Consider the following 17680-nt stretch of genomic DNA (forward strand, 5'->3'; position numbering starts at 1 on the left):
GACACCCCTTGACAGGGCCCACCATTTCATGTATATTTTGCTCAGCAGCTTCTACAGCAGAGGCCCAGCTTGCTTAGACTCTACTCATTGTTCAGCTTGTTCAGCCTGGAGAAGGGAGGGCTCAGGGGAGACCTAACAGCAGCCTTCCAGTAGCTAAAGGGCACCTGCAAGAAATCTGGAGAGGGACTTTTTACAAGGGCAGGTAGTGACAGGACAAGTGGGAATGGCTTTTAGCTGAAACAGGGGAGACTGAGATTGAATATTAGGAAGAAATTCTTTACTATGAGGGTGGTGAGGCACTGGCACAGCTTGCCCCGAGAAGCTGTGGCTGCCCCATCCCTGGCAGTGTTCAAGGCCAGGTTGGATGGGGTTTGGAGCAACCTGGTCTAGAAGAAGGTGTCCCTGTCTGTGGCAGGGGGTGGAACTGGGTGAGCTTTAAGGTCCCTTCCAAACAAAGCCATTCTATGATTTTATTCATTATATATAATTCATGTCACAGGGTGTGTCTTGGTAGGCAGATCTTTATTGCCTAAATTGGAATTTAGCGCAATCTGAAAAACATGTACTGTCAGTTTTTAATGAACAAAAGTTTTCTGTGTTTTTTCTCATGTCAGAACAAGGTTATTGTAACACAACGGTTGCTTGTGTCAATCAATCTTTGGATCATAATATCTAAAAAATAAAAGCAATGTGATTATATATTGTGAAGAGCATAAGACAGTGCTCTCCAGTGTCATATGGTACATTATGCAATAATGTATATTCATAATTCATAAATTATCTTTTAATTGTGTTGACAGAGCTGACAGGAGCCAATCCTACTCAGTATAATAGCCTTCTCTTTTCTGATCAACTTTTAAAATATTAAACAAGTTTAGTACGCTTTCAGATGATATCTTCTACCTGCCTCTGAATCTTGTTGGCATTGCTTAGCTGCATAGCACAAAGCAACACTCTCTTGGGTCACTGTAAATACAAGAAGCAGGATGCCGAGGAGTAAACATGTCACTGATTACATTGGAAAAGGGGTAATAATTTAAACCAGTGTCAGTTTGGAGATGACAGACCTAACAGTAGACAGAACCCTTTAGGGAGAGAATAACCTATCCTACCAGGGAAGCTAAAACCCCCATGAAACTCGTTTCAGAGGTTTTTTTGAAGTTAATGGTAGTGCAGCTGGGCAGGGATGGATGAATCCTGGTCTAAGGCCATCAGTGGATGTCTGTCTTCACTACCATACCCCATGACACAACAATGTGCTGCTGGGTCCCCACTTCCCATCAGCAACTCATTCCTGGGGCTCTGCTGGCATGGGCTGCTGTGGGGATTCAGTGCACTTTCTGCAAATATTGAGGGATTTGGGATGAAAACAAGGTAAAAATCTGGTTCAAAGAAGTGCCTAAACTCATATATGTAAACATAGATATAAAAATCCATATGCATATACATATATATCATATACGTGTATTGTATAATACACAGTGGTATGTAATAAAAATGTTATATGCACACACACACGCTGCATATTCCTTTCCACCTAAAGATTTATGTTTGCAGAAGATCTTATTTACAGGGAACCCCTCAGCAGTGTGGGGTGGAATACATAAGGTCTGGCTGGAACAGATAATTGCTCTGCCATAAGTGATAGCTCTGGCCACCTTCCAGCAAACATATATGGGTGGGCAGCAGGGTCACTGCTTCACGTATGTTATAATCCCTTGGGGAGGGGGGTGTCTTGTAATTCAGTTCATTGCTGCGCTTCACATGCATGCAATCCCTCTGCAGAGGCAGCTTTGCTTTTTTCTGGGGTGTATATTGTACATCAGCAAAGACAACAGGAAGAAGAAAAATGTCGCATTAAAATTAAGAACGGAGCCTCGACTGCTTAAACACTTTCATTTTTGTATTTTTATTTTTTTTTAATATACCTTTTTAAAGCCTAATTCACCTTAAAGAATCTCAAAACCAACCACAAGGGCTGAATCTGTGAATTTTTGTAATGAAAGCGGGAGCCTCTAGGGCCCAGAGGATATGCAGGGAGGCATTTTCTCTTGCTGGTGCAGCTGAGAGCGAGCGAGCGAGAGCGAGACCTGGAAATGAAAGTAAAGAGATCAGGAGGCACATGGAGGGAGCTGCAGGGGCAGCCGATCCAGAAGCAGAATGCTGCCTTCTGTAATTAAATAGCACTTACTATTATTATTACTTCTAGTAATAATACATTAATAATATCTCTAGTAATACAATACCATTTATCACGGAAAGTTTATACATAGTGTGGGGGGGAAAACCCAAGGAGAGGTGAGTCCTTTATTATTATTTTGGGGGGATTATTTTTGTCTTAAACCAGTTCTCTTGTGTGTGGATGTGTTTGTGTATGTAGAAAGGGGTGGACTTGAGAAACGAGAAAATCTGGATGTTGCTTCATTGGAAAGTAAAGGTTTCAAATAGCTGCATGGATGAAACGTTGTGTAATTGCAAATTCGAAAAAAAAAAAAAAAAGAAAAATAATATGGGTGAGATTTTGAAGCAAACCCTCTCTTCCGCCAAAAATGTGGGGTTTGCAAAAAAATAACTGTCAGAGATCTTAATCTCACCCCCTGGAAAAAAATGTGGCACTAGTCTAAAAGTGGATAGCTGGGGGAAAAGCCCCTGGGTTTATATGAAAAACTTGGTATTAATTGCGTCTGTGCCTGTTTGTGGTTTGTAGGTTTGAGTGCTGTGTTCACGTCTTTATTTAGGCTGCAGTTTCCCCCTCTTGTTTGGTATAAACCCCATGAAGCAGCAGAGAAGCTCTTGTGAAATAGCTTTTCAGATGCAACCCTTCCTTTGGGGCTTGTAAAGTTTATCAAATAAGGTTGTGGGATATTTTATTTTCCTTCTCCCCCCCCAGTTCTTTAATGCTTTATTCAGTTTCCGGGTGGCATGGGAGGTTATCTTTGGATTTTTTTAATCTTAAAGCCACCTCCCAGGCTCCTGGAAATGTGTGATTTTTATTTAAGCGGATGGGGGGTGGGGAAGGAGGAAGAGTACGTTTCGGTTTGTTTTCCTTTTCCTGGGGAAGCCTGTGTATCTCCTGCCGCGGGAGACCCCTCCCAGCAGAGCCGGGGTGGTGGGGATGCCGGGGTGCCGGCGCCTGGCCGAGTCGCGGTGGGTGCGGGAGGGCGCCGCCGGACCCTCTCCGCCCCGGCCGGGCGAGGTGGTGCGTTTGGTGGCGGCGGCCGCTAGGCAAGGCCGGGGATCGGCGGCCTAGTGCTGGGGGTGGGGGGAGGAGGCGAGCGGGTTTTCCCGCTACACCCGTGTGGGAACCAGCGCCGGGATTTAATTTTCAAACGAGGTGGGCACGAAACCAAGATCAAGGGGCCGAGGGGTGGGCAGCGTCACTCCACCACGCTCTCCTCCTCACGCTGCAGGGCCCAGTGGGCTGGGGCAGGAGGAAGGGTGGCCTGCAGTACTTTCGGTATTATTTTCAGCTGGGGGTGAGGGGTTTGTCACCACCTCACCCTGCATTCACTGGAAGTATCGCTGGGTGAAGCTGGTGGCACCTGGATCAGCTGCCCTGAGAGTGCTGTGGAGCAGGAGTGGGGTGCTGCGGTGTGGGAGAGTGGCCACGGAGGTGCTTTGGGGTGGCCTGTGTGTGGCGGGCAGGGTTGTCGGACCCAGTGGGGACACTGTGGTGGTGGGGACTCAGAGCTGATGGCTGTGAGAAGTGTTCAAGGCCAGGCAGTGGGGCTTGGCAGAGAACAGCTGCAGGAGCAAGTAGAGCTCATGTTTGTAGTGGGCTGTGTGGTTTGTCCCCTGCTTGATGTGAGTCTGCAGACCCATTCTGCTGCACCGCTGAGGTGGCCGAACTGCAGCCAGTGAAAGACTCTCATGTTGTAGACTAGTACATCCTGGAGTCTTTTGCCTGGAGGAGAGCACACACAGCCTGGGGCTGAGCTCCTGTCTCAGCTCTACAACCTGCCACTTGCATCTTGGTGCGCTTATTTCTGGCTGAAATGTTATACTCAAAGCCTGGAAGAACATCAAGTGTGAACTCGTTGCCATCCCAGAAATAATAGTGTGAAAAACTTTGCACAAATTCAGCTCTGGCAGGGTTGGGAATAACACCCAGGTCCTTGATAAGGTAAATTCTAGACTTTCGGTTCATCTCATAGTGTCTCGTAGAGCGTATCAGTTTGTGCTTGAGTCACCCTATTTACTGGCTTGTGCTTCCTTCTCAAGGCAAGAAAGCCATTTTGCCTGTCTGCAGCACTTCTGTCTGGCAAGTAGTTTGTAACTCATTGACAAACTCTGAATAAAGTCCTTTCTAGATGCTGGACCAAAGAGGACAAACATCTCTGGACTGAAAGGATAGGAACTTTGTAGTGTGGATATAAATACTCTGGATTAAAACTCTGCTGGTGGTTTGAGCAGACAAGTCTGGACAGACAGATTTTGGGGGGGGGGTGGGGTGGAGGGCGCTTAGATGTACTGCTTCATTTAACGTTTTCCACTGTGTTTCTGAAAATATTCAGAAGACTGAGAAAACAAAAGCTAAACAGGCTCTGTGCTTAAAATTAATTATGCTGTACCTGTGGAATGGTGTGCAGCAGAAGTGTTGCATGTACGGGGGGTTGGCGGTGTGTTGGGTTTGCTGGTGTAACCAGTGTGTGGCTTGGTCTGCGGGTCAAATGAGACATAGTGAGGAGGCTGGAGCAATGAGGGGAGACAGAAGTTTGCTGGTGGGGTGGCAGGGAAGAGGTGTGAGGAGCAAATGGAGGGGTGCAAATGGTAGGCTCCAGCAGTGGTGGGGCAGGCAGAGCAGGGGACAGGTCTGCTGCTTGAGGAGAGGTGAAGGATGTTGTTAGGGCAGCAGCATGTGGTGTGCATTTTGAGGGTGTTGTCATGAAGAGATGAGCCTTATGTGCAAAGTCGTGACATAAGCTTGAAGGTGTGACAGAGCTTCAGCAGAGAAAGCTGGTCACCCGTTTGAAAGGGGAAGGGAATTCAGGGCCGTATCAGGGAGCAACAGTCTAGAGGGGTGATTAAGCTTCTGGTTTATGTTTAAAGAAGGCAGTGGAGGGTCTTCAGTTGCAGAATGCTCACTGTGGAAGATGAGGGTAGGACTGCAGAGAGTAAACGGCATGCATAGCACAGAGGGCTTTTTTAATGGGGGGTATTGTTGTGGGACTTAACAGAGATAGAGCAGCTTGGTCAGCCATCCACATGAAGCAAGGATAGAGATACGCATGTTGGTTGCGGTGGCAATGGTGGTGAGGAGAACAAAAGCAGAAGGGAGCTCCAGCAGGAAAGAAGAATTGGGTAACTCTAGGAAAGAGACATTCTGGAGCCTTTCCCTGTAGTCCTTTGGCTCCACTCCAGGTTTTAGTCAGTAAGGTTTGAATGCCCTTCTCCATGGGCAAGCAACAGTAACCAGCTCTGGTTGTAACCCATGCCCAGGTCCTGCTGTGTGTTAGCAGTGGGGTGAGGGTAGCATTGGGGTGAGAACAGGTACTGATCTCCCCTCCCTGCAGTAGTGTTTTAAAAGTTGAGCTCAGAAGCAGAGGTTGAGGTAGGCTGTGCATATGAGAAGCTTTTCAAGGTGATCTGTTGTGTGGACATACAGAATTGTGAAGGTGTGCCACAGGATTTTTGGAGTGCAGCCATCATCTTTGTGGTGACTAGCCAGTGTTAACTCTTGTCCCCACAGTCACCAACAGTCTTCCCATTTCAGCAGATCTGTGGGCTGCCGCTTTGCTTCCCTGACTTCTGTTCTCTCTGGCTTGGCTTATGTCAGGGAGCAGCAAGAGCAGGGCTGCTCCTCCAGGGAAGACAGGCTAGGAGCTGAAGGTGCTGATGGCCACCAGCAGTGCCCTCAGTAACTGGGGTACAGTCCTACCACATCTGAAGAGTGCAGGCAGAGCAAGATGCTGATAGCAGGGGTCCCTCAACATTCCCAAAGAAGATGAGATGGTGAATTGGGTCCACCCAGCGAATCCAGCAGTAGGAGATGATGTCAGAGACAGGACTGGAGGCGAGCTGCCTACAGTGTAGGTCCAAGGTTTGTCCAGGAGATAGGACTGAGGACATGTCCACGTACAGTATAGCTCAGACAAGGCAGTATGCCTGGACCAGAGCTGCAATGGAGCTCATGGACCATGGGCAGAGGGTATATGGATGGGGTTCAAGGGGAGGCTGTTTGAGATATTTCAAGCCTGTTAGTGCACCCAAGAACCAGACAGCTTTACTCTTTTGCCCTCTCCCCTTCCAACCCAGTTTATCTTTTGTAATTTCTTATGGTAGCTTTTTTCCCCACCATTGCCTCTGATAGCCCTCAGTTCTCCTGGAGTGCTTGTGGTTGCTCTGTCCTCTGTTGTGCCTTTCAGTGCTGTCTATGTGGAAATGATTCCTATTGCTCCTTTCACCTTGTCTGTTTTCTCTTACTTCTTCTGTCTTTGCAGAGTTTCATACAAGGAGAAATACCAAATGATTTATCTCTGTCTCTTTTTCTACCCCTCAAGCCTGTCTGCCTGTAGTGTTAGTGATCATATTAACCTCACAGTCTCCTTGCTAAATTTCCTTCTTTCTTCCTGATTGCTCATTATCCAGGCTATTTATAAATCATTCCAGGCCTTCTGTTGGTGTTGTACTGAAGTCTACCTGCTCTTCTCCATTGCTTCTGTTAAAAGCCCTTGTAGAGGTGCTGATCATCACTCACCTTGTCTGTTGGCTTTCACTTTCTTGCTGCACTGCCCATCCTGTTCCAAATGCAGCCGCTTAAAATGTTCTGCCTGCTGCTTGGACCAGATTGCTCTCAGATTTAATGTCTGATGACTTACAAACGGCACAGTGTCACTTTCAAGCTGTTGCTTCATTGTGCTACCACTTCTTTCTGGTCTTTTGCTTGCTCCTAACTTTCCCCCTTCCCCCAACTCTCCTTCTTGGTAAAGGTCAGGTAACAATTCTGCATTTTGCATGGCACAGAGCACGATCAATAAGGGCTTGCTGAGTTGTCAGGATTGATTTTCATGTACTTTAAAGGTCCCTTCACCCTATTCCAGACTGAATGTGCCATAGGTAACTGTAAGATACTTTAAAATGACAGGGATGGTCTTAATGTAAAAAGGAGCCAGGCCATAATGCTCTCAAAGCTGTTGTAGTATAGAGTTAGAGAAATTACTTTTGTTTTTCTCATGGTCTCTTCAGAGGTGGTCCCAGGCTGGGAAGGCACAGTGTTGTTAGCTCCATCTTATCTCAGTGCTTGTGTGCTTGCTACCTTTGTCCACAAGTTACCATCCCTCAAATGCTGAGTATTGCTTGTGATCACAGCTGGTTGGTGGCAAGACTGGGAAATTTGCTGTTGCCAGCGACTGTATTTTGCCTCAAAGTGCGATGCCATTTACCATTCTTTATCCTTTTCTTGTGTGGCAGGCCTGGGGGAGACGTCTAGGGGAGCCATTCCAAGATGTGCTTCCATACTGCAGGGGATGAAGCTCATGTATCTAGTGGTATAATTCAAACCCATTTTAGTTGAGAAAAGGGATATTATTCCAAAATGGCTCAATCATTCTACTTATTTGTCTGTGCTTACAGAGACCCAGACTGGATTTGGTCAAACGCAGACAAGTTATTATGCCCATTTGTGTCCCTGGCTAAGTGAGGATAACTATCTCTTGAGCCATCCTCAGGCACTGCCCACTCCAATTTCAAACACTGTAGGATGGGGCTGTGTTCCCTCTGGGTAGGAACATTCCCGAGTCTGTGCTGCTCTTGCCTGTTGATTTTCATCATGGAACTCCCATTACATAGATTCATGGCTGCCCTTTTATGTGGCCCACGGCAAGCAGTTCCATCTCCTTCCTTCACATGTTTCTTTGTGATATGTCTCTGTATACAGTATATAGATGACTTGTTTCATATGTCCTGCAGTAAACCAGTTTAAATCTGGCCCAGATAAATAGTGGTCAGAATTCCTTATCATGGGAGGGGCCTAGCACAAATTCCTGAAATGCCTGCCAGTGCAGAGGAAATGCTGATTTTTTTTCTTTCCCTTTTCCTAGAAGGCAGCCATGATAACAGTTGGTTCACATTGCTTTGTTTACTGACAGCCTAAGTAGAGAGCTCAATCTGAAGTAATTCCTCTTTGCCCATGTATCTTCATGGTGGCATGTGAGAAAAAGCAGACACTTGGTACTGAGCTGCTTGCTGTTCTGTATCTGCAGTGTGGATAAATCATGGACTTCGGTGTTCAGGGCATCTGGTCTGGAACATTTTGTTAGTAGTAAATTCAGGCACACACAAAATGCTGTGCTGCTTAATTGCCAGCAAGACCTAAAATGACTCATTTTGTGTTGTTTCTTTTTCTTCTTCCTCTGCAGCAACTATAATGGAGAGACAGAAGAGGAAGCAAGAAATAGAGAAAGGACTTCAGTTCATTCAGTAAGTGGACAACCTCATTGTTTCCTGTGGCTTTGCAAGCAGTTTTCTTTGTACCAAAGATTTCAGGGAGTGCATCCTATTTACTGATTTTGAGTCTGCTGCGTAGGAAAGAGATATTTTTCCTAAGGATTTTCACTGTCATTCTTCAGGGTGTTTCTTGTCCTGCCAGCTCTCTAAACTTGAAATTCTGTCATTTTAATTTCTTTTGGTTTTGCTCTTCACTGCAGTTCCAGGATGATCTTTATAGTCAGCATAGCACCAGTAGTACTCAGACCTTCATCTTCAGCATGAAGATCTCAAAGTGCTTTCAACAAGGTCATCCCACCTTTCTTGGGAAGGGAGATACTGTCTCTATTTTGTAGGTGGGGAAAGCAAGGTAAATGACTTGCCAGGTACCCCATATGGTGCCTATAGGAGAAATAGATGACCTGGGCTCTTTTGCAGTTGCCAGCCTGATAGGTGCTCAGGTCAGTCTTCCGTGAATATCTTATGGCCTTCTAGAGCTTGAAGTGATTGCTTAAGTAATAGTTGTAAGTCCACGTACTTCCTTATAAAGTACAATAGTTTTTTTCCCTCCAGTATTTGAGTTTGCAAAGGCCTCAGACTCAGGTCCAGGTTGCATGATGAGTAACAAACCAACAAGATTGTAATCAGATTGGTTTGGGATATTTTTTAAGGTCTGCTTTGAGTCTGCAGTTACTGTAGCTGAAATCTGTGCCTCAACAATATGGGAAAAAAAGAAAAATAGCCAACTCTTCCATGTTACATATTTATATCTTGTAGCATGGCAATGATATTTTCCCCCAGTCTGAGATTGAATGGGGCTGACAACCCAGTTTCAGAGAGGCATTTGTGAGGTTTATTTTGGTAACATTTATAAAAATGCTCAATATTCCTGGAAAGATGATAATTCAGAAATACAGGGTGTTGCTCATGCTTCTATAGTGTATGTTGAACTCTGAACCAGGGGCAGTGTCATTTGTTGGCTTGTTTTGATGTGAAAGAGGTAGTCCAATTTTATGAGCAGCGTGAATGTTTCTTGCAAAGCCATGGCATTTCCTGTACTTCATTTTAAGGAGTAGATGGTGATTAGATGAGATATATTTCAGAAGTGAGGAGGGCTATGAAAGGTGTGAAGGATTTCTCTAAAGCCTGTTGTTTTCTTCTTGAAGAGGAAAATTAAATATATGTGGACCAAGCCTGGATGACTTGTCTGGTCTAATCTGAAGAATGGTCCATTCTTCTGAGTCTCAGTGTTGTTGTGGGGTAGATGTTATCCACACAGCACTGCCAGTTCTGTGGTATAGCCTAGCAGCCTTGGCTAAGACAGTTGGAGTTAAGTGGCCTCCCTTCCTTTTGTGGTGTAAACCTAAAGGTATGTGGTTAAATTAACGTGGGGGAAAGTGATTGCATTTGTCACTGTATGTCTTTAGTCTCACAAAGTATTTGAGGAGGTCTTGGAGTGGCAGTCTGTCTCTCATTAGAGCCAGATGTACTTAAAATACTTTTGTATTCACAACAGTCTCTCATGGGACTTCCTCGAAGATGTTTTTTTTCAGTTGTCTCTCTGAAGGCATGTTACAGATGATCATGTGTGTGCAGGAAATAGCTGAGAATATGATTCCTCTAGTCCCAAATCCCTTTGGGACCTGACCATCTCTTGACACTACTGTGGCCATCACCGAGCGTAATACTCCCTAATTGCGTTCTCTTTGCTCCAGCTGTCTTTGAAGTGATGAAATGTTCAGTACCTCACTGACGTCAACAACACAGGACCAGAAAGATGATTTCATCACTAGACAAAAGCCCTTGTTTGCATGGATGCCTGTTTTATGAGCATTTCCTTTCTTTTTCAGGTCCACATTACCCCTAAGCCAAGAAGATTATGAGGTAATGAAGAACTTGTTTTCTAAAGTTGGTAACCCACTGGTTAGCAAGATTTGTTCTGTTGTACAGCTATTAGTTTACATACCAAAAGTGGAGAGTGTGGAATGGTCTTTCACAATTTGTCTGTAATGTAAAGTTCTAAGGTTCTGACAATGACAACTGTCAGGAAAAGGAGAAGACACTTGAATATTCAAGAAGAAAGGAGATTTGACTGCGTTATTCTCCTCTAACTAGGAGACTAATGTTTTAGAGGAGGATGGGGAGGCAGGATAATCTTAATGGAAAAGAAGTTTGCTAAAACATATGGAAACGAATGGTAAGCCTCTCCTGTCTCTGAATAGCCGCTCCACTTTCGTCTGTTTGCTCTCTCCCTGCTGCCCAGGCCTTTTTGCAGAAGCTGGTGAGAAACCTGTTTGCAGAGGGCAATGATTTGTTTAAAGAGAAGGATTTCAAGCTTTCGCTCGTGCAGTATGTAGAAGGTCTGACTGTGGCGGATTATGCAGCCTCCGACGAGGTGACCATCCCAAAGGAGCTCCTGTGCAAGCTGCATGTCAACAGAGCTGCCTGCTACTTTGCCATGGTGAGTGCCTTCCCAAAACAGGACAGGGAGAATGTTGTGATTGCATTGCCATGCAATTAGAAAAGATGTCAAGAGGGGTTTCAACTGGTTTTGTCTGCTCCGTGTTCCAACACTGGAGAAGATGGTGACAGAGAATCTTCCCAGTATTGCACTGTGTCTTATGAGACCTGAGGAAGGATGTGAAGGAGAGGGGGCCAGGCCTAAGGTATTGGTCCTTGTTGGTGATGAGTTAGTATGATCCAGTGCCTTCTGGTACTGCCTGAGTATTTCTCTGGAATACTGTTTGAGCATTGCTCTGGAAGCTCCTGCCTCCTCAGGTGAGGCACTGGAAGATGGTGAGAAGGCTTTGGGTCTCGCTGGAACTTTCGGCACACACACGGAGAAGCATTCTGAAATACTTTGGCTATAAACGGCTGTGAGCTTCCATTGTCTTAAGGAATATAACAGCTTTCCTTTATGCACAACCCCAGAGCAGGTCCATCCTGTTCATAATGAGGCTGAGTCCCATGAAAAAAAAAATTAACAAGCAGTCACATAATTAAAGACTGTCAAATGTGACATGCCTAAGGTGGAGGGGGAGTCAAGATAAAGTTGCTCAAGCAGCCTCAATTCTGGCATTTACTGACTTCGAAGTGTTTTTAGTCTTGCACAACTTAACAAAGGTTTTGTGTATTCGTATTCTGGTCTTGTATGAGGTAATACACCTCTTTCCAACTGCCTTTTATATTCCCATTTTCTGTTGAGAGATAAGACGTTAGCACTCACACAGAAGGAGGGTTTAGTCTGCTGTGCCTCAGCTGATTCAAGGTGGTCTCTTCCATGCAGGGCTTGTATGAGAAGGCACTGGAAGACAGTGAGAAGGCTTTAAGTCTTGACAAGGAGAACATCCGAGCACTCTTCCGGAAAGCCCGCTCCTTAAATGAACTTGGAAGACACAAAGAAGCATATGAGTGCAATAGCCGATGCTTGCTGTCCCTCCCACATGTAAGTTTCTGACATACAACTCATCTTGCTTTCTGTGGCTCACCACCTTCCTCCTTCATAACATGCTTAGAATGAGGCCAGAGGATAGTGAAAAAGGAAGCTTGGCTGTTCCTGGGAACATGTTATACCTAGAAATTTTGTCTCTCTGACTCGAAGAAGATATTTGACCTCTCTTGTTTTTTCAGTCCAAGTCACCCTCTATGGATAGTGCCAGCCAGAGATAAACAACAGGTTTGGTGACCTGTTTGTGAAGAGCAAAACCCTATGCTAACAAAATGTGAACTAAGGCCATGAAAATATTTTAATTAGCTGGGTTTATATGCCTAATGGGAGTGACTAGGAGCATGGGACAAATGGGAACTGGAGCACTGGAAGGAAAACATGCATACTTTTAATGTTTTTACTTGCTGATTGCTAAGGCAAGCTGATAAAGCTTTTAATTTCTGAGGGACACGCAAAGGTGTCCTTGAGATCACATGTCATACTTATTTTTGTACTCACAGGTGTGTAAACTTTTGCATTCAGAGGGGACTATCTGCATATATGAGGCTGTAATATTTTCCTGACAATGCTTTTGTTGCATGTCCTTTTAGGCCAAGTATTGAGCATGAAAACAGACTATGATTAGACAGATTCTAGTGAGCACTGGTTGCCTTTGCTAAATTTGGTTCTGATCAATCACAGTAATACAATAAAAATACATCTACTTCAGCAGGAGAAGTTAATTTGCCTTTACTATTGGTGTTACAGAAGCAGTCGTTGGAAGCCTTGTTAGCAACTAATTATTGTTTTTGTAAAGCTTGTAAATTCTGGTTTCTTTGACTTGGCAGAATAGGGTGACTGAAACATGTTAAAGGTGTCATGTTAGGAGAATTCAAAAAATTGTTTTTTTTTTTTTAAACAAACACTTTTAAAACCAAAACCATCTAGTATATGTGTTCATGTAAAGCCATGTCTGGCTATATTTCACATTGCAGTTGAGCCACTTAAAACTTCAGGTGATAAAGGACTTGCCACTCAGTTGACTCACTGTCTAGCAGAGTTAACTTAGTTTCCAGAGGCTTCCAGTGTGGTGAAGTTGATACTCCTTGGTAGTATGCTTTTTTTGGCATGGCACATTATTTTTCAGGGTGTTGGAGGAGAGCATATTGCACGCCCTTGTTGAGCATTCCCTCATTTAGGTGGGAGGTAGTAAGCACCCGAGGGTGGCATTTGTCTGAGGGAAGGGAAAGCTAAAGGAAGATCTTGGGGATGGCAAAGAGCAAATAAACCCCCTCCACAAATCTCAGGCATCCTGACAAAAAGGACAGTGATTAAGCATGTGTTTTTGGGAAGGGAAGTGGAGGCAGTCTAGAGAGAAATACATTCTTAATCTTGTCCAGGCATCTGAGAAGACATCTCAGAGTTATGTTAGCATCTGGGAGTTGGATAGGGTAAGCCTGGTAGGCATGAGTATGAGATCAATTTAAAGAAATTACATCGGAGGTCATTCTGGTGAGTTTTTCACAGGGAGCAAGAAAATGGTTGACTACAGAAGACGCCTGAGAGTGTTTGGAAAGGCAGAATAACCAAGGGCAACAGAGCAATGAAAGCATGATTGGTGTTAGAAAGATCTGAGAGGTGGAAGAAAGAGTGACCATGAGGTTTGACCAAGAAGTCTCTGGAGGGTGTGAGGACAGTTTCAGAAGGTGGTACAGTGCTGAAGGGGTGTCAGATGGGGAGAGGAGAAGAAATGGACAAGATTCTGTCTTCAGTGAGTTCAGAGAAGATGGTGACAAGACCAGTGTTGACAGTGTGTGGGAGCAAGTACAGTCAGAAAGTGGCACTCCAAATTGAAGTGACAAGTTCCTGATACTGTGGGCTAGAAGAACCAGAGGCTAGTGAGGGGTTGAAAGGCAAAGGATGATGAACCTGCAGGGAGAAGGAGGTTGGAAAGACCAGCACAGCAAGTAGAGAGAAGAGAGCAAGCTTCAATGTAGGAGATGTTGGGACATGAAGGAGGGATATCAGAAGAGGTTGGGCAGATATTTTATTCTGCTTTGAAGGAACTGTTAAGGTACTCTAGCATTTTTGCAAACAGGGAGAGAGAGAAAGCGGAAGGAAAGAGTTGCTGGTGGTAAATAAGTGAAGAAGGTTATGGCAGGTTGTTAGTCCAGACAGAACTGGAGAGGTGGAGAAGGGGAATGGAGCGTGGCCTAGAACTTTGTTTAAAGCCCGCAGTGGTGCACACACGATCTGTTGTGGCAATTTAACCAGAGCCAGAGCCAGTGCAAATGCCTTGTAGCTGGTAAGTTGGAAACTGAGACTTGATTTCAGCTTTAAAAACAAACAAACAAACAAGCAAAACAGGCTAGTGAATACTGTCTTCATGTCAGAACTGATTGTTAACTGTGGCTGGCAGAGAGGAAAGGCATGTAGGCTCCTTCCCAGACCTGGGAACCTTGTGGAAATTGTATCAGCCCCCAGCAGCCAGCCATGGCAGCCCCTCCATCTGTCTTGCCAGCAAGACTCAAGAACCCTGTTTGTGGAGAGTGGGTGCTTTCTTGGAAGCAGGCACTTGATTCTGATTTTCTGCAGCATTGAAAGAGTGTTGGGAGAGCTCCTGGTGCAACCTCAAAAACTCAGTGGGACTGAATGACAAGAACTCTTTAGGTCTGCATTTAACTCTCCTAGGGCTGCTCTGGCAATTGTCCACCTGCTTCTGCCTGCAAGTGAGGCTTCCTGGTGCAGCCCAGTGTGCATAACTGCATTCCTGTTTATTTCATTGTGAGTGCCACAGAGGCAAAACTGAAAGTGTCCTGCCAATGGTTTTGTCCCCAGGATGAAAGCGTCACGCAACTGGGGCAGGAGCTTGCCCAGAAGCTGGGACTGAGAGTTCGCAAAGCATACAAAAGACCTCAGGTATGACTTCTTTTTTCTCATAGGCTATTCTTTGGCTTTTTCAGATTTGCTTTTGGAAATGTGATAGGTACTGCTCTGCAGTTACAGACATATGTACCGTGCAGTCCCTCTAGCATGCTGCTGGCTACCCTACTTGTCCCGACCCTCTGACTCACTTTGCCTTGATCCTTTTCTAACCCCATTTCTGTCTATTGCTAGGATGTTCCCCAAGTCCCTAGCTAAACCAGGCAGAGCTGAGGTGGTGCTGCAGAAGAGGCCTCCAGTCTACTGGAAGCCTGTGTTTTTTTGGGGGAGAGGGACATATAGCCTAATCCCAAAGGAGGTTTTGCATCACAGTCCTTTTCCTGTTACGGGATGAGAAGGGTGGGAGCCTCTGCTGCGTTGTAGTGCCACGGGTCATGAAGGGTTCCCGCCCCATATCTAGGCATAAACATTTTTTATGGTGGGAGAAAGGCCTCCACTTTGGGAGAACAGGTGCGCATCTGGTCAGAAGGCAGGAAATACCAAGTCGTGGGTCCAATTAATTTATGCCAGTGGCTTTACCTGTAACTTGGCTCTGCCAGAAAGTGCTGCTGTAACTGGAGTGCTGTCGGTGTTTGAATATATACCCTGGAATGGAGCTAGAGGGCGTTAGGCCTCTTGGATATCCACTCATGGACAAGGCTGCCTTGGTCTCATAAAATCCCAGGATACGTTTTCAGGAGTAGGGAGTATTAAATAGTAGTCGAGGCTTATATTTGTGTTTGCATTTGCATCCTCAGCCACATGTGCAGTGGTGTGTTAAACAGGCAGCATGTTCCATCTCAAGAGGGGAAACTTTGCAGTATGTTGTGATCAATCACTTGGGCATCCAGTGTGCAGAGAGCTTTTGGATTAAATTTGGCTGTAGCATCTTATTTCTCTCCCTGACCGACCACACCTGTGGTTCACCAACCCCCAAAAATTCCTTGTCATTGTAGCAGCTCTCACACTTCAGAATGATTCTGTCTCACAGAAAGGGCAGTTTTATGCAGAAATACTTTTTGTAGCTGCTCACTGTGTTGGCCTTGCTACCTTTTTGCTGCTGTCATGTTACTCAGTTGTGATGGGCTTAAACCACCTGTATGTTAGAAAAATAAAAATTAAAAACTTAAAAATGTTTTTTGTTATTTGAAATGTAGTGATTGGTATTTTGATGACACCTTGCTGTCTCTTGTCTTGACTTCCAGCTTTCATTCCAGTGCTGTAATGCCTTCCCAAAGTAGTAATTTCTTGGTAAAAAGACAAAAACTTCTGTTTCTCAGGGAAGTTGTTTTGCCTCCTGATTGTGTGTTGGATATTGGGTGTTTTGCATTGAGGTGTCCAGAGCTAATATATGGCCCTTTCAGTGTTCAGAAAACTGTACCCTTGTGTCACAGTGGTATGCCTTTTGGGGTGGCTGTTATTTAAGGGCAGTGCCTGGAAGGAAAACCTTATTGTAACCCAGCTTTACCTCATTTATGAGCATTCATAGGCTGTCTCTGTTCTAAGATCTCTCTCTTCCTTGCAGCAGGAATTGGAAACATTCTCGTTACTCAGTAACGGCACGTCAATCAATTTACCAAACCAGGTAGAGTATGCATTGTGTGGTTGTCACCGTTCATGTCACTGTTACTAGAATGCTTCACAGATTTGTTTTACCTCCAAATTTATAACTGTCATTTAGGATTTAAATGTGTTAATTAGTGTGTTCCACTTTTAAGGAATATTGCAAAGGAAATTAATTTCTTTGAAAGTACTTCTCATGGCAACATTTTTTATGTTGGTAATTAGGTTGCTGAAGATGGTATTTTCCTTAGTTATTGTGAAGGTTTGCTTTCGCTTGCATTTTAAACAAGTTTTAGTTTTCAAGATTTTACGTAGTTAGGGCAATGCTAAGTATAAGTCAGAAAGCGCACGTGCACCATGTACCAAGCCAAGGTGCATACACGGTTTATGTAGTCTTTGTGTTGTACTTCACACTACTCTTTGAAGCAAACAAACTATAAAACTGTAAAAATTGTCAGTTTGTACAAGGTGGGATACTAAAGAATTAGCTTAGCTCCCACCGTTCAGTGACTTGCCTTCACATCTTTCTAGGAAGGACAGTCAGTTTGCTTTAATAGCTGAGCCAAGTTTTTAATTTGCAAATATTCCCTTTTGCAATAAATGAAAACAGTGCAAAAACTAGAAGTTGCAAAAACTATTGCAGTAGATGCAGCATCTCAAGATTAATGCTGTACTTGTGTCTTTTAAGCTTAAGTTGAAGGTACGCATACTTATCTCTGTTTATATTTCTGTAAAATATGGGCTCATTTTATTCCTTGCCTGGAGCTCCGAGTCAGCAGTTGTCTTGGCGGAAACCTTTTCCTGTTTTGAGTTTGCTATAAATTGCAAATTGTTAAATTGCAAAATATGTGAACTGAGAAAAGGAACGTTTTGTAAGATCAGGCTGTCAGATCTTACGCAGCATGGGGCTGACTGGTTGATGTGTCTTAGGACTCGGGGCACAGCATTCTCATCCACACATAAAAAACCTTATTCTGTGTACAGATTTGCTCACATGGTTGGGTATTGTGCAGGGCTGGTATTGCTTTGCAGCAACAGGGTTTGACCACTGCTGGAGGTAGAAATGAACAGGGTCCTAGGATTAATGGCCTCTTAAAGTTTGTTGGGTTTAATGCTCTTGCACTGAAAGAGGCCATAAAGGAAAAGAAGGGGCCAGATGCCTTTAGGAGTAGTAAAGAGTCTCATCTGTGAAGTGTAAACATTTTTTTAAAGATTAATATCTGGTAATATTTTTCTCTCTCCTTTCCTACACCCTTTTTGCAGACCACTTCCAATGGATTGGGTTCAATAGATGACATTGAAACAGGTAAAGACATCTCTCTCTGATTTTTGTGGCTTTGGTAA

The 17680-nt window shown here is 44.5% G+C and overlaps 1 protein-coding gene across 8 annotated transcripts in view; it reads left to right on the forward strand.

The window, feature by feature from the left end:
• Positions 1-2054: 2054 nt before the first annotated feature.
• The window catches only part of ZC3H7B (zinc finger CCCH-type containing 7B), a 51880-nt gene continuing 36254 nt past the window's right edge, over positions 2055-17680 (forward strand). For 5 of the 8 annotated variants that reach the window (XM_062631031.1, XM_062631033.1, XM_062631037.1 and 2 more), the window contains exons 1-8: positions 2055-2298; positions 8358-8418; positions 10275-10308; positions 10688-10885; positions 11711-11869; positions 14690-14770; positions 16299-16358; positions 17600-17642. In XM_062631031.1, the coding sequence (XP_062487015.1) occupies positions 8366-8418; positions 10275-10308; positions 10688-10885; positions 11711-11869; positions 14690-14770; positions 16299-16358; positions 17600-17642 (628 nt within the window). In that variant the 5' untranslated portion in view covers positions 2055-2298; positions 8358-8365. Of the gene's footprint in view, positions 2299-8169; positions 8240-8357; positions 8419-10274; positions 10309-10687; positions 10886-11710; positions 11870-14689; positions 14771-16298; positions 16359-17599; positions 17643-17680 lie in introns of those variants that run through there. The other 3 variants (XM_062631032.1, XM_062631038.1, XM_062631039.1) reach the window with 3 other exon arrangements.

Source organism: Pezoporus occidentalis, unplaced genomic scaffold, assembly GCF_034315485.1.
Source record: "Pezoporus occidentalis ecotype Australia unplaced genomic scaffold, CSIRO_AGI_Poc_V1 ctg364, whole genome shotgun sequence".
Lineage (NCBI taxonomy): Eukaryota > Metazoa > Chordata > Aves > Psittaciformes > Psittacidae > Pezoporus > Pezoporus occidentalis.